This window comes from Thyridium curvatum (assembly GCF_004353045.1).
Source record: "Thyridium curvatum strain D216 chromosome Unknown NODE_45_length_338668_cov_82.209118, whole genome shotgun sequence".
NCBI classification, from domain to species: domain Eukaryota; kingdom Fungi; phylum Ascomycota; class Sordariomycetes; order Thyridiales; family Thyridiaceae; genus Thyridium; species Thyridium curvatum.
This window is the reverse complement of record NW_022156800.1, coordinates 1-16335: the sequence shown is the minus strand read 5'-3', so window position 1 is coordinate 16335 and position 16335 is coordinate 1. Positions and strand designations below refer to the sequence as shown.

The window sequence follows — 16335 nt, the reverse complement described above, 5'->3', positions numbered from 1 at the left end:
CTGAGGCGCAACGCTATGGGACCAAGGCCCGAATGAGCTTGGGAAATCGTCGAGGGTGACGGCCCGACGGCGTTGGGCATCTTGTAGTGTTCATCTCAGATTACGAAGCTGTGATTTTGTCCAATGGGACGGCTCTCTACTCCAAGTCAATGACGAACCGGTTGGACCCTGAGAACATGAACAGCATCAAAACTCACCAGAAGGAATGTGGTTGAAACAAGTCTCTGGGTTCGTGTTTAGAGTGTCTGTGCGCTCTATCTTGTAAGTGACAGGGAACATTACTCGCAGGGACAGGGACAGGCCTTGTTGCGGAATCTGGGTAAGCACCGACTCATTGGTACGGATGGAACAACAACAACTGTCATATCACACCGCTATTTTCCAATACATGTGCTCCCAGAGAACATTTCATCATCAACCATAACCTGACCCACCGGGACTTTTGTTGGTTTGACGGTATTCAAACTCCAAACCAGGTCGGCCACTCGACACTGAGCAAAGCAACAAGACTGGTCCAAGAGAACCTCTCTTCGCGGTTCAAGATCAGGAGTTTGCATAATATTTTCAGCAATATTACTCCTATTCATCCCTGTTCTCATACAAGTTCAGAGCCCAAGTCTACCAGGGCTTCTAGATATGGAAATCGAGACAAACTCTCGCAAGGGAATGCTCTGACTGATCTTCACTGGGCTCCCTCCCGAATATGAGGCAAGACGTCGAGTATGAGAGATTGTCTAGGTAGCTTGTGCTTTTCCGTATGACCGACCACTGGAACACGTATGGCAGGTAGGTCGCGAACCAGCAGTACCCGGGTCAGCACTCTTCCTGGAGATCTAGAACGGCCCATCCCTCCCCACAGGAACCGGATTCTGCACTGCATTTCAGGGCTGCTGGCCCGACATCCACCCATCCATCCATCCATCCCAATAAATCCTGTCCTGACATTAGTCGACGGTTATGCAATGCAAGGCCTATCGGTTACGCCTCGCGCCCCGCCGTGCATGACACTTTAATGAGCTTTCACTATGCAGGGCGGTCGGATGCTGATCCGAGTCGGTCTCTTTTCTCTGATTCGAGGCCTCAAGTCCCAGGGTTTGGACACAAAGAATCACGAACAAAAAAGGCTGGACGCTTGAAGGCCAGGAAAGATAGTCAGAGTCGAAATGTGCAATGGTTGCTACCTACCTAGGTAGGACTGTAGACATCCACCTTGTAAGTTCGATCTGTGTAAGCCAGATGAAAAAACATCAAAACAAGAGTGAACGCCGATGACCTCTTCACTCCACTCTCAATCTGAGCCTCCATGACCATACCTCAATGAAGGCCTGTTCCTTCATCTACTGGAAATCTGCTGCAAGTTGAACAGGAAGACAAGCACAAAGATTGTCGTGAGACACAAAGCGCAGCATGAATGAGTGACTCTCTCGCCTTTGCGCCCCAGAAATGACGAAATATGCAAACGAGAGGTATAGAACTCCTTCCAGGACTACATGACGACAAAATTTCAAATAAAGGGGTATCATAATGACTGCCAGAAAGGAAGGAAATAGACACGGAAAGCAAGAAGAAAAATGACGCTCGACTCTGTAACCTGCCACTCAAACAGTCTCCCTCGGCTTCACAGGCGCCATGTGCAACTCACTCATGGCATCGTCATCATCATCCTCGTGCCTGTAATTGACCTCTGTAACACCCCTCTCCAAAGAAGAGGCGCCCACAGCCGCACCTGCACCTGCAGCCCCGACACGAGGAGCAGCACCGCCCGGAATCTCACTGCCGCTCCGCAGCTCCCAGCTGCCCATCCGCTCGTGGCGGACCCCGCTCCTAGACACGGCAACATCCACGTCGCTCGCGTTCTTCTCCGGGCCCTTGAACCCGCCGAGGTTCTTCCCGCCGCTCTGCGTTGGTCGCCCTTGCGGCTGCTGCTGCTGCTGCTGCTGCTGCTGCGGACGGGCACGGTAGCACCTGACGCGGCCCACGAAGAAGGCCCCCATCGCGGCGAGCCCGACGACAGCCAGCGCCACCAGCGCGCCGATGACGCCCGCCATGACGGGGCCGACCGCGCCGGAGAGGCCGAAGGGGGAGGAGGACCCGCCGCCGCCGCCCTGCGACGGCACCAGGCCGCTGCAGAAGATGTTGACGCTGCCGCAGACGCCGCACCACTCGGCGACCGAGCCGATGGAGACGGCGCCCATGGCGGCGACAAAGTCCCTCAGCCGCATGCTCGTCTGCATGTTGCCGTTGCCGAAGATCGGGTGCGCCGCGAAGGCCTCGCCCTCGTCGGCGCTGGGCCGGTAGAGGAAGCGCACGTGCAGGCTGCTGTCGTCGGGGTCGGCCGGGGGCGGCGCCGTCCTGTTGCCGCTCGTGGAGTACAGCTCGAAGACCATGGCGGCGCCCTGGCGCGGCAGCGACCGGAAGACGGCGCCCGAGGGGCCCTCCGCCAGGCCCGCGAGGGCGAAGAAGGAGAGGAAGGTCTCGAAGGAGCCGAACATGAGGTTGAGCTTGCCCGACGCCGCGCCCGAGGCCAGGGCGCCCTGCAGCTGCGCGACGACCTTGCCCGCGAGCATGCGGCCCGCGACGGCGCGGATCATGTCGTTGGCGGCCCCGCCCGAGACCGTCAGGTTGCCGTTCTTGGCGATCTGCTGCATGTACGCGTAGTTCTGCAGCTGGGCCAGCGTGGCCGTGTCGATCGTCCTCGGGACGTGCGAGTCATGGTTGAAGTGGTAGAGGGCGTAGTCGTACAGCTCGTAGGCGTAGTAGTAGTTCGCCATGGAGCTGGGGAAGGCGACCTTGAAGAAGCGGTTCCAGAGCGTCTGGTAGAAGTCGAGGCTGTCTTGGTAGGTCTGTTGGATGGCCGCTTCGTGGGGCATCCCGAACACAGACTCGAGGTACTGGGAGCATGGCGCATTGCCCTCGATCCTGGAGACCAGATGCATATAAGTCACAAGATCACCATGCCACATCCTGTGTGAGCTTCTAGGGGCACTTACCACGTGGAGCTGGGATCCTGCACCGAGAAACTCTGCACTCTGGGATATTGGTATCCGTCCAGAGGGAAGTCAAGAGCGGTCGAAGCGTTCGCAAGTTGAGCGGCCCCGATCCCACCAGCACCCGCCGCAAAGGACTGATTCTTGGGAGGGTATAAACCCTGCATGAAAGCCAGGGCGCCGCTGATCACATACTGCTCGTTCGTACTGAGGATCGAGAGCTGCGTATTGTCAATTGCCTTGGGCTCGATGTCCACGATGGGCAGGTAGTCCGTGACCGCGGCCGTGTCATTCCCAACGGTCGAGTTGTCGATGTAACGGGCACGGAAAATGGAGCCTTGCGAGTAGAGCTGGTTCGCCCCAAGCGGTGTGAGGGCAGGATAGGGATTGCCTTGTAATGGCAAGCGGTCGCCGTACATGATGTATGCGACAGAAGACCACACCGTCTCGTCGGCCATGGCGGCACGAGGGAGCAGCGCCGCAACGCCCGCGATCGAAGCAATCGTCCTCATGGCGGAGAGAAGACGGCGTGGGCGTTTGCTGTCCCAGTGAGAAGCTAACAGGAAACCAATCGCGGCGCAATGTAGATGACTGAATATCTTCAGCGACAGCCAGCTTCACTGGTCTACGGACAAGTACAAGGGAAGAAAAGTGAGACTGGAGCCGGAGAGCAAGTGCAGAGAAGGCAAGGCTCGCGCTCCAGAGCGGGTTGGAAGAGTTTGCCAAGCTTGCTCCTCAATAGCTACAAAGCTTCCCCTCACCTGGGCATGCAGAGCAGATAGCATAACGACATCATCATAGGCGAGCCTACTCGAGTAAGCTGCATGGTGTGGCCCCCGCAGAGCAGGGGGGTCACCGACCGAGTCAGATGAACGAGCACAGATAGTAACATAGTTTCGTTGGTATTGGAGGTGCGGGAACAGGTGGGGATGGTATTGATGAACTGATCTAGGGCGATCCTGACAACAGAGAGAAGCACTTGAGTAGGAAGCAAGTCAGAGAAGCTTCAGAGCAGCTCAAAGACCTCTCGCTCTGTCCCCCGCCAAACGGCCAACGGCACCCAGAGGCATGCGTTCTAACGGGATGCGGGGCACGGCATGGCACAGCACTAGCTGAATGTCTGTTAGTTGCCTAATTGGGTAGTCATCATCCAAAAGCTTGCAGGGATATGCTTGTGACGGTGTTGTGGTCTATGTTCGTTGATTGTTGGATTCGTGGGACAGTTCTTGAGCACGCCTCAATAGGTTGGCCACTTCAATGTAGAGAAGTAAAAGGCTGGATGGAAAGGTCAGGTTTCTTGCAGTGAAGGAAAAGGCACGATATCACTGTTCCGTATCTTCCGCGTCCCTCTGGTGCAAGAGGCATCACCAACATGAACCCCACTTGGTCCAGGTGGTGGCTGGGAATTTAGATCCCTGCAGTTCACATGCATGGACATCGTCGATTCGCCGTGATCAACAGCTATGCCCACCACTCATTGCGTTTGCTACAGTCCTGGGCAACAGCTTGGGCTTGGCGCTAGGCGACATAATGCGTTGATGCAGCAAGGTCGTTCCATTGCACAGATTCCTGTTGGGTGTGGAATTCATAGCATTGACAGACTTCGCCTTTCGAAGCCAGGCTTGATGTAACTGGGTATCTTCCATGGTACTTCCTCCTCGTTCCTTCCGTCGCAAACTCCTCACAGAAATCGCAACACATTCCGACCATCTGAAACTGTTCTCATTTGCGGATGGACTTCAGGAGGGGAGCGATCCTTGATCGTCTGCTTAAGCCCACGCGGTAGACGGCCTTCGCTGGTTGTGGCGTATTGGCCCTGCCTTTGGTTGCTTCTTTGCCATTCACCGTGTTGCCCGGAGCCTTGTTCTCTTTGGTCTCGATAGTCGCTGTCTTCAATTCCTCCGTTTTGACTGGTTCTTCGTTGCAGGATCGTGATAATGATGGACCGTTCTCACTGCCCTCGTTGAGAACACCCTCCGTCCCTTCTTCGCCATCTGTAGCGGTAAGGCCGGCCACTTCGTGATTCTCAAGGCCAGAGGCTGGGGGTCGATCGTCTAGGGGCTCAGAGGCGATGAGCGAGGATGCCTGCTGCATATCTCTGGCGGCCGCCGTGCTGTCCGTCTTTTTAGGCCTCCCTCGCTTGCGTTTTGGCTTCTCAGGAGTTGCGGCCGGTAAGTTGTCTAGAAGCTGAGGCGGATCAACCGCGGCATCCGGAACTGGCTCCGAAGTCGACTCTGGGGCAACATCGCGCCTCTTTTTCTTCCGGCCTCTCTTCTTAGGCTCCTTTGCAGCAGGCACCCTGGATCTGGTTTCTTGTATAGGACTCGACGAAATCGTGACCACTTCCGGTGCAGCCTTCCCTAAGCCCTCGTCACTAACCGGAACGGGCTTCAGCTCATCATTGTGTTGAGCCGTTGCCGTACCCTGTGCAATGTCCCCTGATAAAGGGTCGTCATCATTGTTGTCTAGATTGACAATATTTTCGCCCGATGACTGTCTATCCTCTGGATGTTGTCCGGTAGGCAAGGCAGCATGCCTGCCTTCAGAGGATAGATCAGCGATGACGTCCGGAGACGAACCGCGCTGGTCCAGAACAGGTCTCTTGCGCTTCCCAGCCGATGCAGCCGGGTTGCTCTGTGGGATCTCGTTGGGCAGAGAGGCTGGCTGCGACCGGGGGCTCCGACGCCCCGAAGAGGCGTATCGGCTGGGCGTCGGGTATGCTATCGTAGTGATGGAGCTGGTTTGCCGAGTTTCCTCGTTCCTGAAGAAGTCGGGCGGCGGTGACGGTGCCTCCTCATAACGATTCGCGTTGTTAGACGAATACATTGGTTGGTACTCTCGGACTTGACTCGCAGTCATGTGCCCCTGGTCGATGGAAATCTCCAACACTCCCTGGGCCGTCGCAGGGAGATAGTCGCTCGCAATAGGGGCAGTCTGGGATGCTGCCATTGCATAACTGCCCGGCGCATTATCCGGGAGAGCAATTAAATTGACATCAAGACCGCCGTCGGATGGCAAATCCGGCTGGTCCATTTGTTTCAAGCGTTTCGTTCGTGAAGGCCTGTTAGGATTGCTTTTGGATGCTGCGGGAATCCTCTCCGGGCTGCTCGGCACATCCCATGGGTCATCACCAGTACTAGGTCGCTTCTTCTGAGCGCGACCTCTGTCGGGAGTGAAGTCTTGTGCTGCTCCAGCATCCATTGTGCCCGTCTGGTCGAACTCATTGAGATTTGCATCTGCCGGCATCTGTTGCTCCTCATAGACCCTCTGGAAGAAGGAAAGATCGGTTGATCGCGTGGCCGTGTCCGTGGTCGCGCCCGACCCTCGCTGTTGTTCCGAGTCGTGGATGCCAGGTGCGCGCTGCGGGGAGCTCTTCACCGGACTGGCATTGCTCCCTTCATCATCCGAATCCTGGATCACTCTCGTAACCACCATGCTGAATATTTCATGACCGCGACCCTCTGAAATACTCAGGCTGCAGTGATGTGCTGTGAGGTCATGAGAAACGGCGCGCTCGGTGAGAAGGAGTGTGCGACGCGCTCCTGGTTGCCCAGTTTAATTGACCAGACGCGACCCCACCATGCACAAAACAAGGGTTAGGGTAGTAAGTGTTCTGAGAACAAGGAAGAACATTTTGAAGAAGCTTCAACTCCTTGTGAAGATTATTTAGAAGTCTTTGGCCTCTCCAATTATTTATTCTATTTCTTCTATTCTGGGCCTGTTTCCCTCGGCGCTTATGGTGGTGACGGGGTTGATAGCAAGGCCTGCTAACTGGGATATCGCTGGTCCAGATGGCTCGAGCTGGCCCATGATCTGTGACATCTGCCAGTTTTCCAGGCTTTCTATGACATCGGCAGCATGCTGCCTGACAAGACCGTCGTTGTCTGTATCAAAGACATACCGTAGAATTCGGAGAATATCCTCCCGACTTTGATCTGTCAAGCCGAATCCGATGCGCTTCTGCGCCTCCTTGGCTGCAGCTAGGGCCTGGACAAATTCCAGTATGACGATGATGGCAGACCGTCTGAGTATGCCGCTCTCAACCTCCTTTTCCATGGAAAGAATTCCAAGGCACAGATCGATTGCCGCCGAGACCAAGTGTGATCCGACGCCAGCAATGTTGGTGTGGATGCCCACAGCAAATATGGACAAAGCCGACGCCCGTATCCGCACGTCTTCGCTCCCGCGTTTACTCTGCCAGCCCTCAACGATGCTTTTGAGTATCTCTTGCCGTGCCTTTTCTTCGGCTGTAATCTCTTCATCTTCCTCATCCTCGACAGCCTCGTCGCGGTCCTTCTTTAGCTCCCGAAGCTTTGCCTCCCTCGCCTGCTTAGCTGCCGTCTTGGCGCGATGGCTACGCCGTCCTGCGATGAATAACAGCGCTTCGCCAACTTGCTGCGCGGTCTCTCCGGTGAAAGTCTCGCCGAGGCGCTCAATGACTTGCACAAGTGCCTCCCCGAATCGCAATCGGGTGTCGACGGTCGCCTTTTCGTGCGAGTCCACATAGCGCTCTAGAATTTCGCTGGTGGTTGATTTTGGGTGCTTGTGGGCGAGCTGTGTAAAGACCTTGATCACGCGCAGGTTGATGTAGTCCTCATTTTCTTCTAGGAGCGAGGACATGAGTACGAGGACGGCCGGGACGTCTAGGATGGGGCTCCCGGCTTGAACAAGACCTTGGATCAAATTGATGCCTTCTGAGCGGACTGGAGGAGGAGAGTCTGACTGGGTGATGTACGACAAGGCAAGGTTATACGTCTTTCGATCTTCGATCTGGCGGTCTGTGGGCGCTGTCGTTGTTTCTGCCGGGTCGTCAAGCTCATCTCTGTACTTGAGCAGTAATGACAGGTTCCTTGCTGTGGTGCCGACCTCTTCATCCCTACTGTTAATGATCCGTTCCAGCGAGGATTCGATAGCCTCCAGTACATCGGGCTTTATATTCCGCCTCTGAAAGCCTGGAACCGTGACGACTAGATTCAGCAGGCTCAACGCCAAAGCCACAGAACCGTCGGCTTCTGCTTGCTGCAAAACTTCACTCACCAGAATGAGCAGTTGGTCCGGGCGTTTAACCAGCTTCTCGGGGTATTTCTCCATCATCTTTTGTAACACACTCCCCTCCTTGGCACGCAAGAGCAGATCTGTGCTGCTTGTTTCACTGGAATCTCCTGCTCGGAACAAAATTTCGTTCTTGGCGTTTGTCTTGCTTGGCTGCAGCCAATGGCGCAGAAGGTCAAGGAACATAGTGGAAAGATCTTCATCCGCGGAGATTGACTCCAGGAGCTCTACCAGAGTAGCAGATTTGTGTGCAACTTGGGCCAGAGTGGACTCATCAAGATGCTGTTGGTCTGCACCTAAACGGCTCCGGAGAGTTTCAAGTTCATCATCCTTGGTGGTCGTGAATCGCCAAGCAAGACCATCTCGGTCGCTCTCCCCATTGTACAATAGGTTTGAAATGATACGCAGAATATTGGCTGGGGATGTGTCGATCCTGAGGTAGATCTTCAGCATATTCCTCGCTGGCAGACAATAGTCCTCCTCAAGAGATCCCACAGCACCTGGCCAAGACGAGATCGACCACAAGCAAAGCAGTACTGGGCTGAGGAGTCGTCTGGTCAGGCCCGGATTGGGATGGGAGATAATGAGGGACTGGAGCCGACGCAGTGCGGCCGAGAGCTCGCTCGAAGAGACCAGAACGGCATCCCGTGTCAGGTCGATGATACCGGCGGCCGTTTCGAGGGTTTTGCCTTGCAGGGTGGGCGAAATTGCGTCCAGTAATGGCGATGCAAATGCAGCCCAGCCGGCCGTCCCGGGAGCGCCGAACTTCTTTCGCCCCAGTATGCCAAAGCCAATGACATACGATGCGACTTTGGTCATTTCCAGTCCATCGTACCCGTCCAGGAGCTGGAGTAGTTGAGGGGCGATGCCCGCAAACCAAGTATCTGGAGTCTCGGCCGATGGTGGCGACGCCAAAAGGCGTGCCGCCATGGTCAAGGCCTCTTGGGTAATGTTGGCGCCTTGCTTCTGCGGTTGCGCCATTTCTCTGAGGCTGGCGGTACTTGACGGATGAACGGAGAAAACGAACTCGAGGGTTGCGCGCACTCCATCTGGTCGGAGAGGAATTAAAGTGAGAACAGTCATGAACTTGCTACGTAGCCAATCCGGTGCTCGCCCCGGCTGAATCAAGGTGTTCAAAGCGGGAATGAGATGTACCGTCGGGGACCTTGGGAGATTTAGACTACCGGGACTCCTTGGAGACAAAAGATTACAAGACCAACCTCTGTATGCAGTTTTCAAAGGCATCACGGGCCTCCTTTTGTGCCGTGGGATCAGCATGAGGATCAAAGGCCGCCGTCCCCAGTTTAGTCAGGGTGTCCAGGAGCGCAGGGCGCGAATCCTGCGTGTTTGCCTCCGCTTCCATTATGGTGCTGCTCCGGGTGTTCGAGTACAGTAGTATGCGGCAGCATTGGCAGTCCCTGGCGGAGTCATCAAGGAGGCTTGGTCTAACACCCACTTGATGGAGGAATGGATCACTTCCTCGCGAGGTCGAAGCAAGGTAGGAATTTGTGAGACTTTGACGATGTAGTTGGACGCTGACTAAAGAAGATCAAACTGAGGCAAGGATCCATTTGATAGATGTGCTTGAACGAGCTGGAGGTGTGGATCAAGGATGGATCCTTGCAAGGTCCCCCACATCGACGCACGTGCACCCCCTGCTCGATCCCTGAACGCGTCCCCTGCGTCACCACGACGCGTCTCTGACCTGCATCTTTTTAAGGAGGAGCTCCTCGACTCTTTTGCAAACCAGCTTCTCCACGACATGGAAGGCCATTCACCCTCCAACCACCCTTTCTATCTCTCTCTTTCTCAAGGCTCGTTTCATTAGCCCATCGGGTCCGCCATCTTCATATGGGATTGTTATTCGATACCTGCACCAGCTCTTTCGCTTCCCACCTGGGAATCAAGTTCACACGCGCGACGCCTCCCCCACAGTTCTCCGATTCCCGTTTTCCGAAAGGAATGTCGCAAGACCTCGACATAGTGGCTCGGACCATCACAATACGTCGCATCTTCAGACCTGTATCAGGAAACACGATGATCGCCGCGGGTGGATTTATTGTGATGCCTTATGTTAAGCCAGCCCTATGGAGAGAATGTGGTCTCGGAACTTAACCCTAAGTTCCAAGAGGTGGCTCATCTGCAGTCTTGCGTTTGCTGCCAGTCCATGCCATCTTCTACGTCAACGCCGCTCCCTAGACTCTGCACCCATGTCGCTGAAAAGTGATGAGCAGAGTCATGGGATTGGCAGAGGCTGACCGGTGGAAGGACGTTCCAGACACTGCTCACAGTGCGTGAGAGGCGGGTACTATGAGCCCAATGGTAAGAATCCCCGCCGGGGATCGCTCGTCAGTACCTGCTACTGGATCAGGACACTGGCCAAACATGGTCTCCTTCGGTGGAGGAAGCCGATCCTACCCGGGCGATGCAGCTCATGTTTCGAGGTTAGAGACCGCAAAGTCCTCGCTTTGCGGTGGACGGTAGATTCGACCGCTGCGAAATTGGTTAAGAGCGCGGTCCTGGCTTCACACGATCAGTACCTACATCGTTTCACTTCTCTATAAGAGAAGTTCAGTCTCAGGCTCGCCTCGATTCATCGCGACCGCGATTTGCCGAGGACCTGACGGCGACAAACTGAAATGGTTTTGGGGAGCTGAATTCTGCCGTACCGTTACGCCCTAGGATTTTCCAACTTCTGGCTTTCTACCCTGCCTTCGTCAACATGACTGCATCCACCCCGAGTGGGCGAAGCAACGATCCCCAGGACAGACTGCGTGTCAACATACGCGAGTTTGCCACGACTGAGTGGAACCATGGCCAGGCGCATTAACCTGCTGCTCTGAGGAGTAGCCAACGAAGCAGCGGGACGCCACCCCCCTCGCATCCCTGCCGAAAGGCACGGGTTCGCTCCCGCCGGACTCGCAGAAATGCGATGGACCAGCGACGATAGCACGATTTTTGAGGACGGTTTTTTGTCGTGCGGAAAGCCTCTCGATGCAAGGCACGGAGGAACAAAAATCAAATCCTTGCTGGCAACGCGTTCACACTGAAAGAGCTGAGTTTGTATCGACGACAATTCTTGAAGGGGCTACCTGGGGGCTTCTGTCTTGAGCCGGCCTATGGAAGCTTTCCGTTTGAGTGCATTTTCAGGACCTGGCGTGTTGTCAGTGTCAGAGTCTCGGGCTCGTCTGAACTTGCACAAGCCGGAATACTTCAAGAAGGCCACATCTGTGTGCCCGCAAGGCCACGAGATGCATTGGAGAGGACTGGCTATGAGGGAAGCAGTCCTGGTTGCCATCGCATCAGCAATGCTGTGATGGCAACCCCCCAAGGATCGGGGATAAGTGTACCCCTGTTCTACAGTTCAAGACACAGAGACTAACATCGACGGACAGGGTTGTGCCCTTGTGCCCTGTATCATCGGCAACCGCCTTACGCAGCAGCCTTCGTATCTCTTGCGAAAGCTGTTGTTTCCGAATATTCGGCCTTAGTCATCACAAAGGCTAGGCGGCTTTTCCGGGATACTGAGAAGCAGCTACCGCCCCTGTCGGTAGGTCTATCCGGAGACTCGCGTCTGGATCGAGTCGAATGAGCAATGATCGTCATGACATGTACCAGGGGCTCTTTTGGTCTGCTTGAGCACTCCAGGCGTCACTTATCAAGGGCACGTGCAAGCATGTTGCATCGCGTACGGTGGAGTAATGTCTGGCTTCAAGTTGCCCGTTGCGCTGTCCTAGCCGAGTTTCATGCAGGTGCAAAGTCACTCCACCGACATGCTTGCCAATGTTCGCATCAGTACGAAACATTGAACCCATGACGAGTCCAGTTAGGTTCTCTTTCTGGAATTTCTTAGTCTCACTAGCATCTGCAACGGTGGTGTCATTTCAAGAGCAACTGTCATCTTGCTCCCCACCAGACCCCTTTTTCGTTGATCCACCCTCACTCTCTGTCACGACGCACACAGAATCGATCTTAGCAATTCGCGCTTTTTCTTTCCGAGCTCTTCGCGGCTATGGCACAAATGCCTGGTGGTCAATGTAACAAAGAGAAGAGGCAGCCAGCGAGTCGCATGGGCCAGGCGCCGTTACGGGTTATCCTCGCGTCATCCTGTCTCCGGCCTAATGTGCGTAGGTTCGTCTTGTCTCGATGTGACTTTTGATCCCTTTCCACTGCCTTCAGTGAGGTGCTCGTTTTCTCCCAAGCGTGCTGATTTGATCTTTGAGGGGTCGAGAAGTCTCTCAAGAAGCGTGCAACATGTCAGAATCTTGGCTCTCCACTGAACCAGGCCGGGTGCGTGCTAGTTCCTGAGGGACTAAGATATGAAGGGATCGATGCTGTGTGTCAAAATCGCATTAAAGCCGGATGCCATAGTCATTAGTGGCATCGATGCCACCCTCCACCGGAAGGAACCCTTGGCCCCTGACTCGGGTGGTGATGTGAGATGGAGTCCAATCTCTGCATCGATATTCCCTCAGCTTCTGGAAAGGGAGCAGGCACTTCTTTGCCATGACCGAGTTTCCTACTTGTACAAGTACAGAGGACTAGCAAGTGCGGTCCACTCCCCACACACATCGGTCATCTCACCCAGATCTGGAAGAGTCTCCTTGTCGGGACATCGACCAACTTACTCGCTATACAGAATTATCGTGTCCCTATTGTCGGTTGGTTCGGGTAAAGCACCCGACGGCCGCCTTATTTTTTCCCTAGATCTTCTGTTCCCGTACATGTAAAGTGCTTCTCATCCGAGTGATTTGGTCGACATATAGGTAAATGCTATACGGCTTGGAACTCGACAAGGTCGTGCCCTCCGATCACGAACACTTGACTTGACAGGCACACATCTGCAGACAAAGCATCCAAACTGCTGGCACGAAAGGATTGGGATTGACTTCCAGCGACGACCAACGTCGTGAAGCGGCGCGAGCCGGAGTGGGCTTGCGCGCTAACAAAGTCAAGAGTTCGGCTTGTATTCGAGCCCATCTGCCGTACTTAGCGCATTCGAAGCTTCACTCGCCGTTTGCACAGCAACGCCGCCGTTTGACTTTTCTGTTCTAAAGTCCAATGCATCCACAGTGCGACGTCACTTGTTCCTGATCTGGTGGTGACAAGGTGCCCCTGTGGATTACGAAAGTTTCTCAACACAGGCGCTAGAGGATTGCGATAATCATATCAGAAGGAAAAAAGAACCGTTCAAATTTCCACCAGTGTTTAGTTGGTATCGAAACGCGCTTCGTGAGTGGTTAAGCTCTTGTCATCTTCATTATTCATGTCTGTTCATCCAGCCCTCCGCGAAATCACTGCCGTCCTGATCAAGCACAGCCACTTCTCACTGGTCTCGTACGGTCCCCTCTGTCAACAGCTCTCCGTCATCTATGCAGGAGTTGTTCAGCCTAGCATTCTTATTTGAGACAAGACGAGGGATCCTGCTCAAAGGGGATACCAAAAAGCCACTCCACTGCCGCATTCCAGCATCCTTTGAAGTTCGTAAGCTTTTCCTCACGGGAATCGATGGCTCTGGTGCCGAGAAGGGCCCGTCTTCACAGTCCGCCACTCGTTCGAAGTGCACCTAGTGGCCCATGGACCGTGGGACGCCCGCTGTACTCAGCACCGCGTCTGGCGTGTCTCTTGTGGTAAGAGGCACGTAAGCCGTCGGCTGAGGTGTCTTTTGCCGCAGAGTCCAATCGTTGCCGGATTCGTCGGAGGCTACGATCTCCATCAGGGTGTACTCTAGGGCACCGTCCCGGATGCGAGGCACACAGATCTCCTTTGCCATCTTCCAGGCCGAATTGCCCACCATGGGCAGTTCCTCGCCCGCATCCCTTCCCTCGGCCTAACGCGATGGCTGTCAGAGATGCCCTTGCATTTTGCACATGCTGACTCCAGGGGGGGGGGGGATACTAACGAGGCATGAAGCACAGGAGGCGTTGTTGACCCAGACCCAATTGGGGCAGTTGTGGGTGTAGAAGTACTTGCACCGGTACTTGTAGAAACCGCCGCTTCCACTCATCTTGGCTGGCTATATGACGGGAAACCGCCAAGTCTCTTGCTGGGGGGCAGAGTTGTCTTGTTATGCAGACCGAGTTCACACGGCTCAGTGGTCGTATCTCTCCAATCCTTGTTCGCAACAAAAGAATGGGCCGCGTGGTACTCAGCGGCCGCGAGCAGTAACGACAGTGTCGCGATATCACACGCGTCTACAAGGGGTTGAATGAAATGGGGCCGTTTGACGAACGCGGTGGATAGGCCAGGGGACAGTCTTTCTTGTGACATTTGCAACGAGGAAGAGCCTGCCTGGTATATATATATATATACGTACGTACGTACGGCAACGACAACTTGGCTGCTGACCCAAGGCCGGGTTGAGGCCATGTCAGCTACGGAGACCCGTCCAAAGGCCCACAGGGCAAAGAGGATGGATCCTGTGCAAGCGTTGAACATGTGGCACCCCGTACATGCATTCTCTCAATCCTGTCAAATTTCATAAACGTGATGACAAGGGCCGGGCTCACGAAAGTTGGTCTTCCTGACGGGTTGCCGCCCTCCTTGTCAGTGTTCCCCACCACCAACCAAAAAATCCCTGTATTCAGAAGAGACTGACAAGACAGACACACACTCTCTTCTCACACACACACACACACACACACAAACACACCACACCACTACCACACACACTCACTCATTTGGTTTTTTAAGAGGACCCAGTACTAAAAAAGATGGAGGGGGCTATCCACCTTACGGGGACATCACTTTACGATTCAGTCCCGTTTGTGCATTCCTGCTCTCGATGCCACTAGAACAGTTCCCACTTACAAATGGACTCCCTGGGCTGAGAAAACCCGGGGATTGGGCCAAGTCAACTTAGCCGGGGCAACTGGCCAACGCCATAAGAAAGTGATAACTGACAGAAACATGCTTGCAGCGCCGCCCGCTGGCTCTTCTTCTCACACACTGCGCCATGTAGCTTACCTAGCCCATGCCGTGGATACGTACTGTATGGTACATAGCCCTTGGAAGCAAACTAGAAATCCTCCGAATCGATGCAACCGCCCGCCAGAAGCTGGCGATCGTGGACGGCGGCGGGGAGAGGGGCGGCGCGGCCACGCAAGTCAAGAGACCTTCTCATGCAGGAGGGCACTGGCATACTCCACGCCAAACGGTGCTGCTAGCCGTCATTCCCTGGCTCGGATTGTTTTGCTATCTGTGGCAAAGTTCCTTCAGCTGGAGCCGGCCCTTCTGGGAAACGGATGAGGGGGGCCTTTCTTTTCAGTCCCGCGAGGCTGAACGTCAAGCCCACACAAGCCCACACTCCTTGCGCGGAATGAAGAAGGAGAATTAAGAACAAAAAGGAAAGAAAGAAAAAGCAAATATACGCACGGTGCGGTCCGCACCCGCGTCAGGGTTTCTTCAATTACTAAATGGGCTTCCAAAAGGGGGTTACAAGCAAACGGCTTTGGGGTGGAGCATCACGAAGCTTATTTGACGTCGCCACGGTCATCAGCACCATCAGCAATTCCGTCCGCGAGTCCACCCTGTTCGCGGCAAGAGGAGGCCCTTCGGCATTGCAACTTTGGGCACACATCATGACTGACCATGCCAGCCTTTACGAGTCAACCGATTTGCCAGTGCAGCCCGTGCCTTGACTCATCACCCGACCATCACGTTTGCCCGTAAGCTCTGTGGACTGTTGGCATATCAGATCTCAACAAGTTCCGGTCGAATTGGACAACAGAGACATGACTCTTGCCAACACGGCCCGTTCGTTCTCATTTCCAGAGAGTGCCGCCGGTCTTCTCCTATTTTGACAAGCAGGATCGGTGTCCAAGTCGACTAGGTCATGTTGTCCCTCGAGCGGACTCAGCCAACCATTGGGTGTGTCCATGCAGGCTGTGACTCGTGAGTCGTCACAAAAAGCAAAGAAAAGTATCCCAAAATGAGGACAGCCGTGCCTTACCGTATACGGTCGAGTTACATCCGTTGCTAGCTACATCAGACGCCCGTCCACCCGCCCGATATGTTGGCGTTGTTGCACTGCCAAGCGTGATCCGGCTAAGCCTTGCGACCAAAAAGAGGCGGCTCTCTCGGCGAGCTGGCACTCTTTTCTCATCGGATACCCAAAAGAAGCTGCGCCTGCGTTTTGGGTGGAGGGGGGGGGGGGGGGGGGGGGGGGGGGTGAGGGGGGGGGCAGGGGGTCCCGGGTAGTAGTTGTTCCAAGGACCAGGGCCCGGTGGTGGGAAGTTCTGACCTGGTGGTAGCCAACCAGGAGGGGGAGGATACTGCATACCGCCAAACCCAGGGC

The 16335-nt window shown here is 54.9% G+C and overlaps 4 protein-coding genes across 4 annotated transcripts; all 4 read right to left on the bottom strand.

The window, feature by feature from the left end:
- Positions 1-1598: 1598 nt before the first annotated feature.
- On the bottom strand, positions 1599-3499 carry E0L32_007344 (uncharacterized protein; the record flags this gene model as incomplete). The annotated part of the gene is made up of 2 exons (XM_031142078.1): positions 1599-2919; positions 2991-3499. The coding sequence occupies 2 exons, from the start codon at positions 3497-3499 to the stop codon at positions 1599-1601; spliced, it is 1830 nt and encodes a 609-aa protein (XP_030993557.1).
- A 1210-nt stretch (positions 3500-4709) lies between these two features.
- E0L32_007343 (uncharacterized protein) lies at positions 4710-6422 on the bottom strand (the record flags this gene model as incomplete). The annotated part of the gene is made up of 1 exon (XM_031142076.1): positions 4710-6422. One exon carries the CDS (start codon positions 6420-6422, stop codon positions 4710-4712), a length of 1713 nt encoding a protein of 570 aa, XP_030993556.1.
- Positions 6423-6680: 258 nt separating this feature from the next.
- Positions 6681-9402, bottom strand: E0L32_007342 (uncharacterized protein; the record flags this gene model as incomplete). The annotated part of the gene is made up of 2 exons (XM_031142075.1): positions 6681-9204; positions 9260-9402. 2 exons carry the CDS (start codon positions 9400-9402, stop codon positions 6681-6683), a joined length of 2667 nt encoding a protein of 888 aa, XP_030993555.1.
- A 4203-nt stretch (positions 9403-13605) lies between these two features.
- Positions 13606-14046, bottom strand: E0L32_007341 (uncharacterized protein; the record flags this gene model as incomplete). The annotated part of the gene is made up of 2 exons (XM_031142074.1): positions 13606-13869; positions 13918-14046. 2 exons carry the CDS (start codon positions 14044-14046, stop codon positions 13606-13608), a joined length of 393 nt encoding a protein of 130 aa, XP_030993554.1.
- Between the last annotated feature and the right edge of the window lie 2289 nt (positions 14047-16335).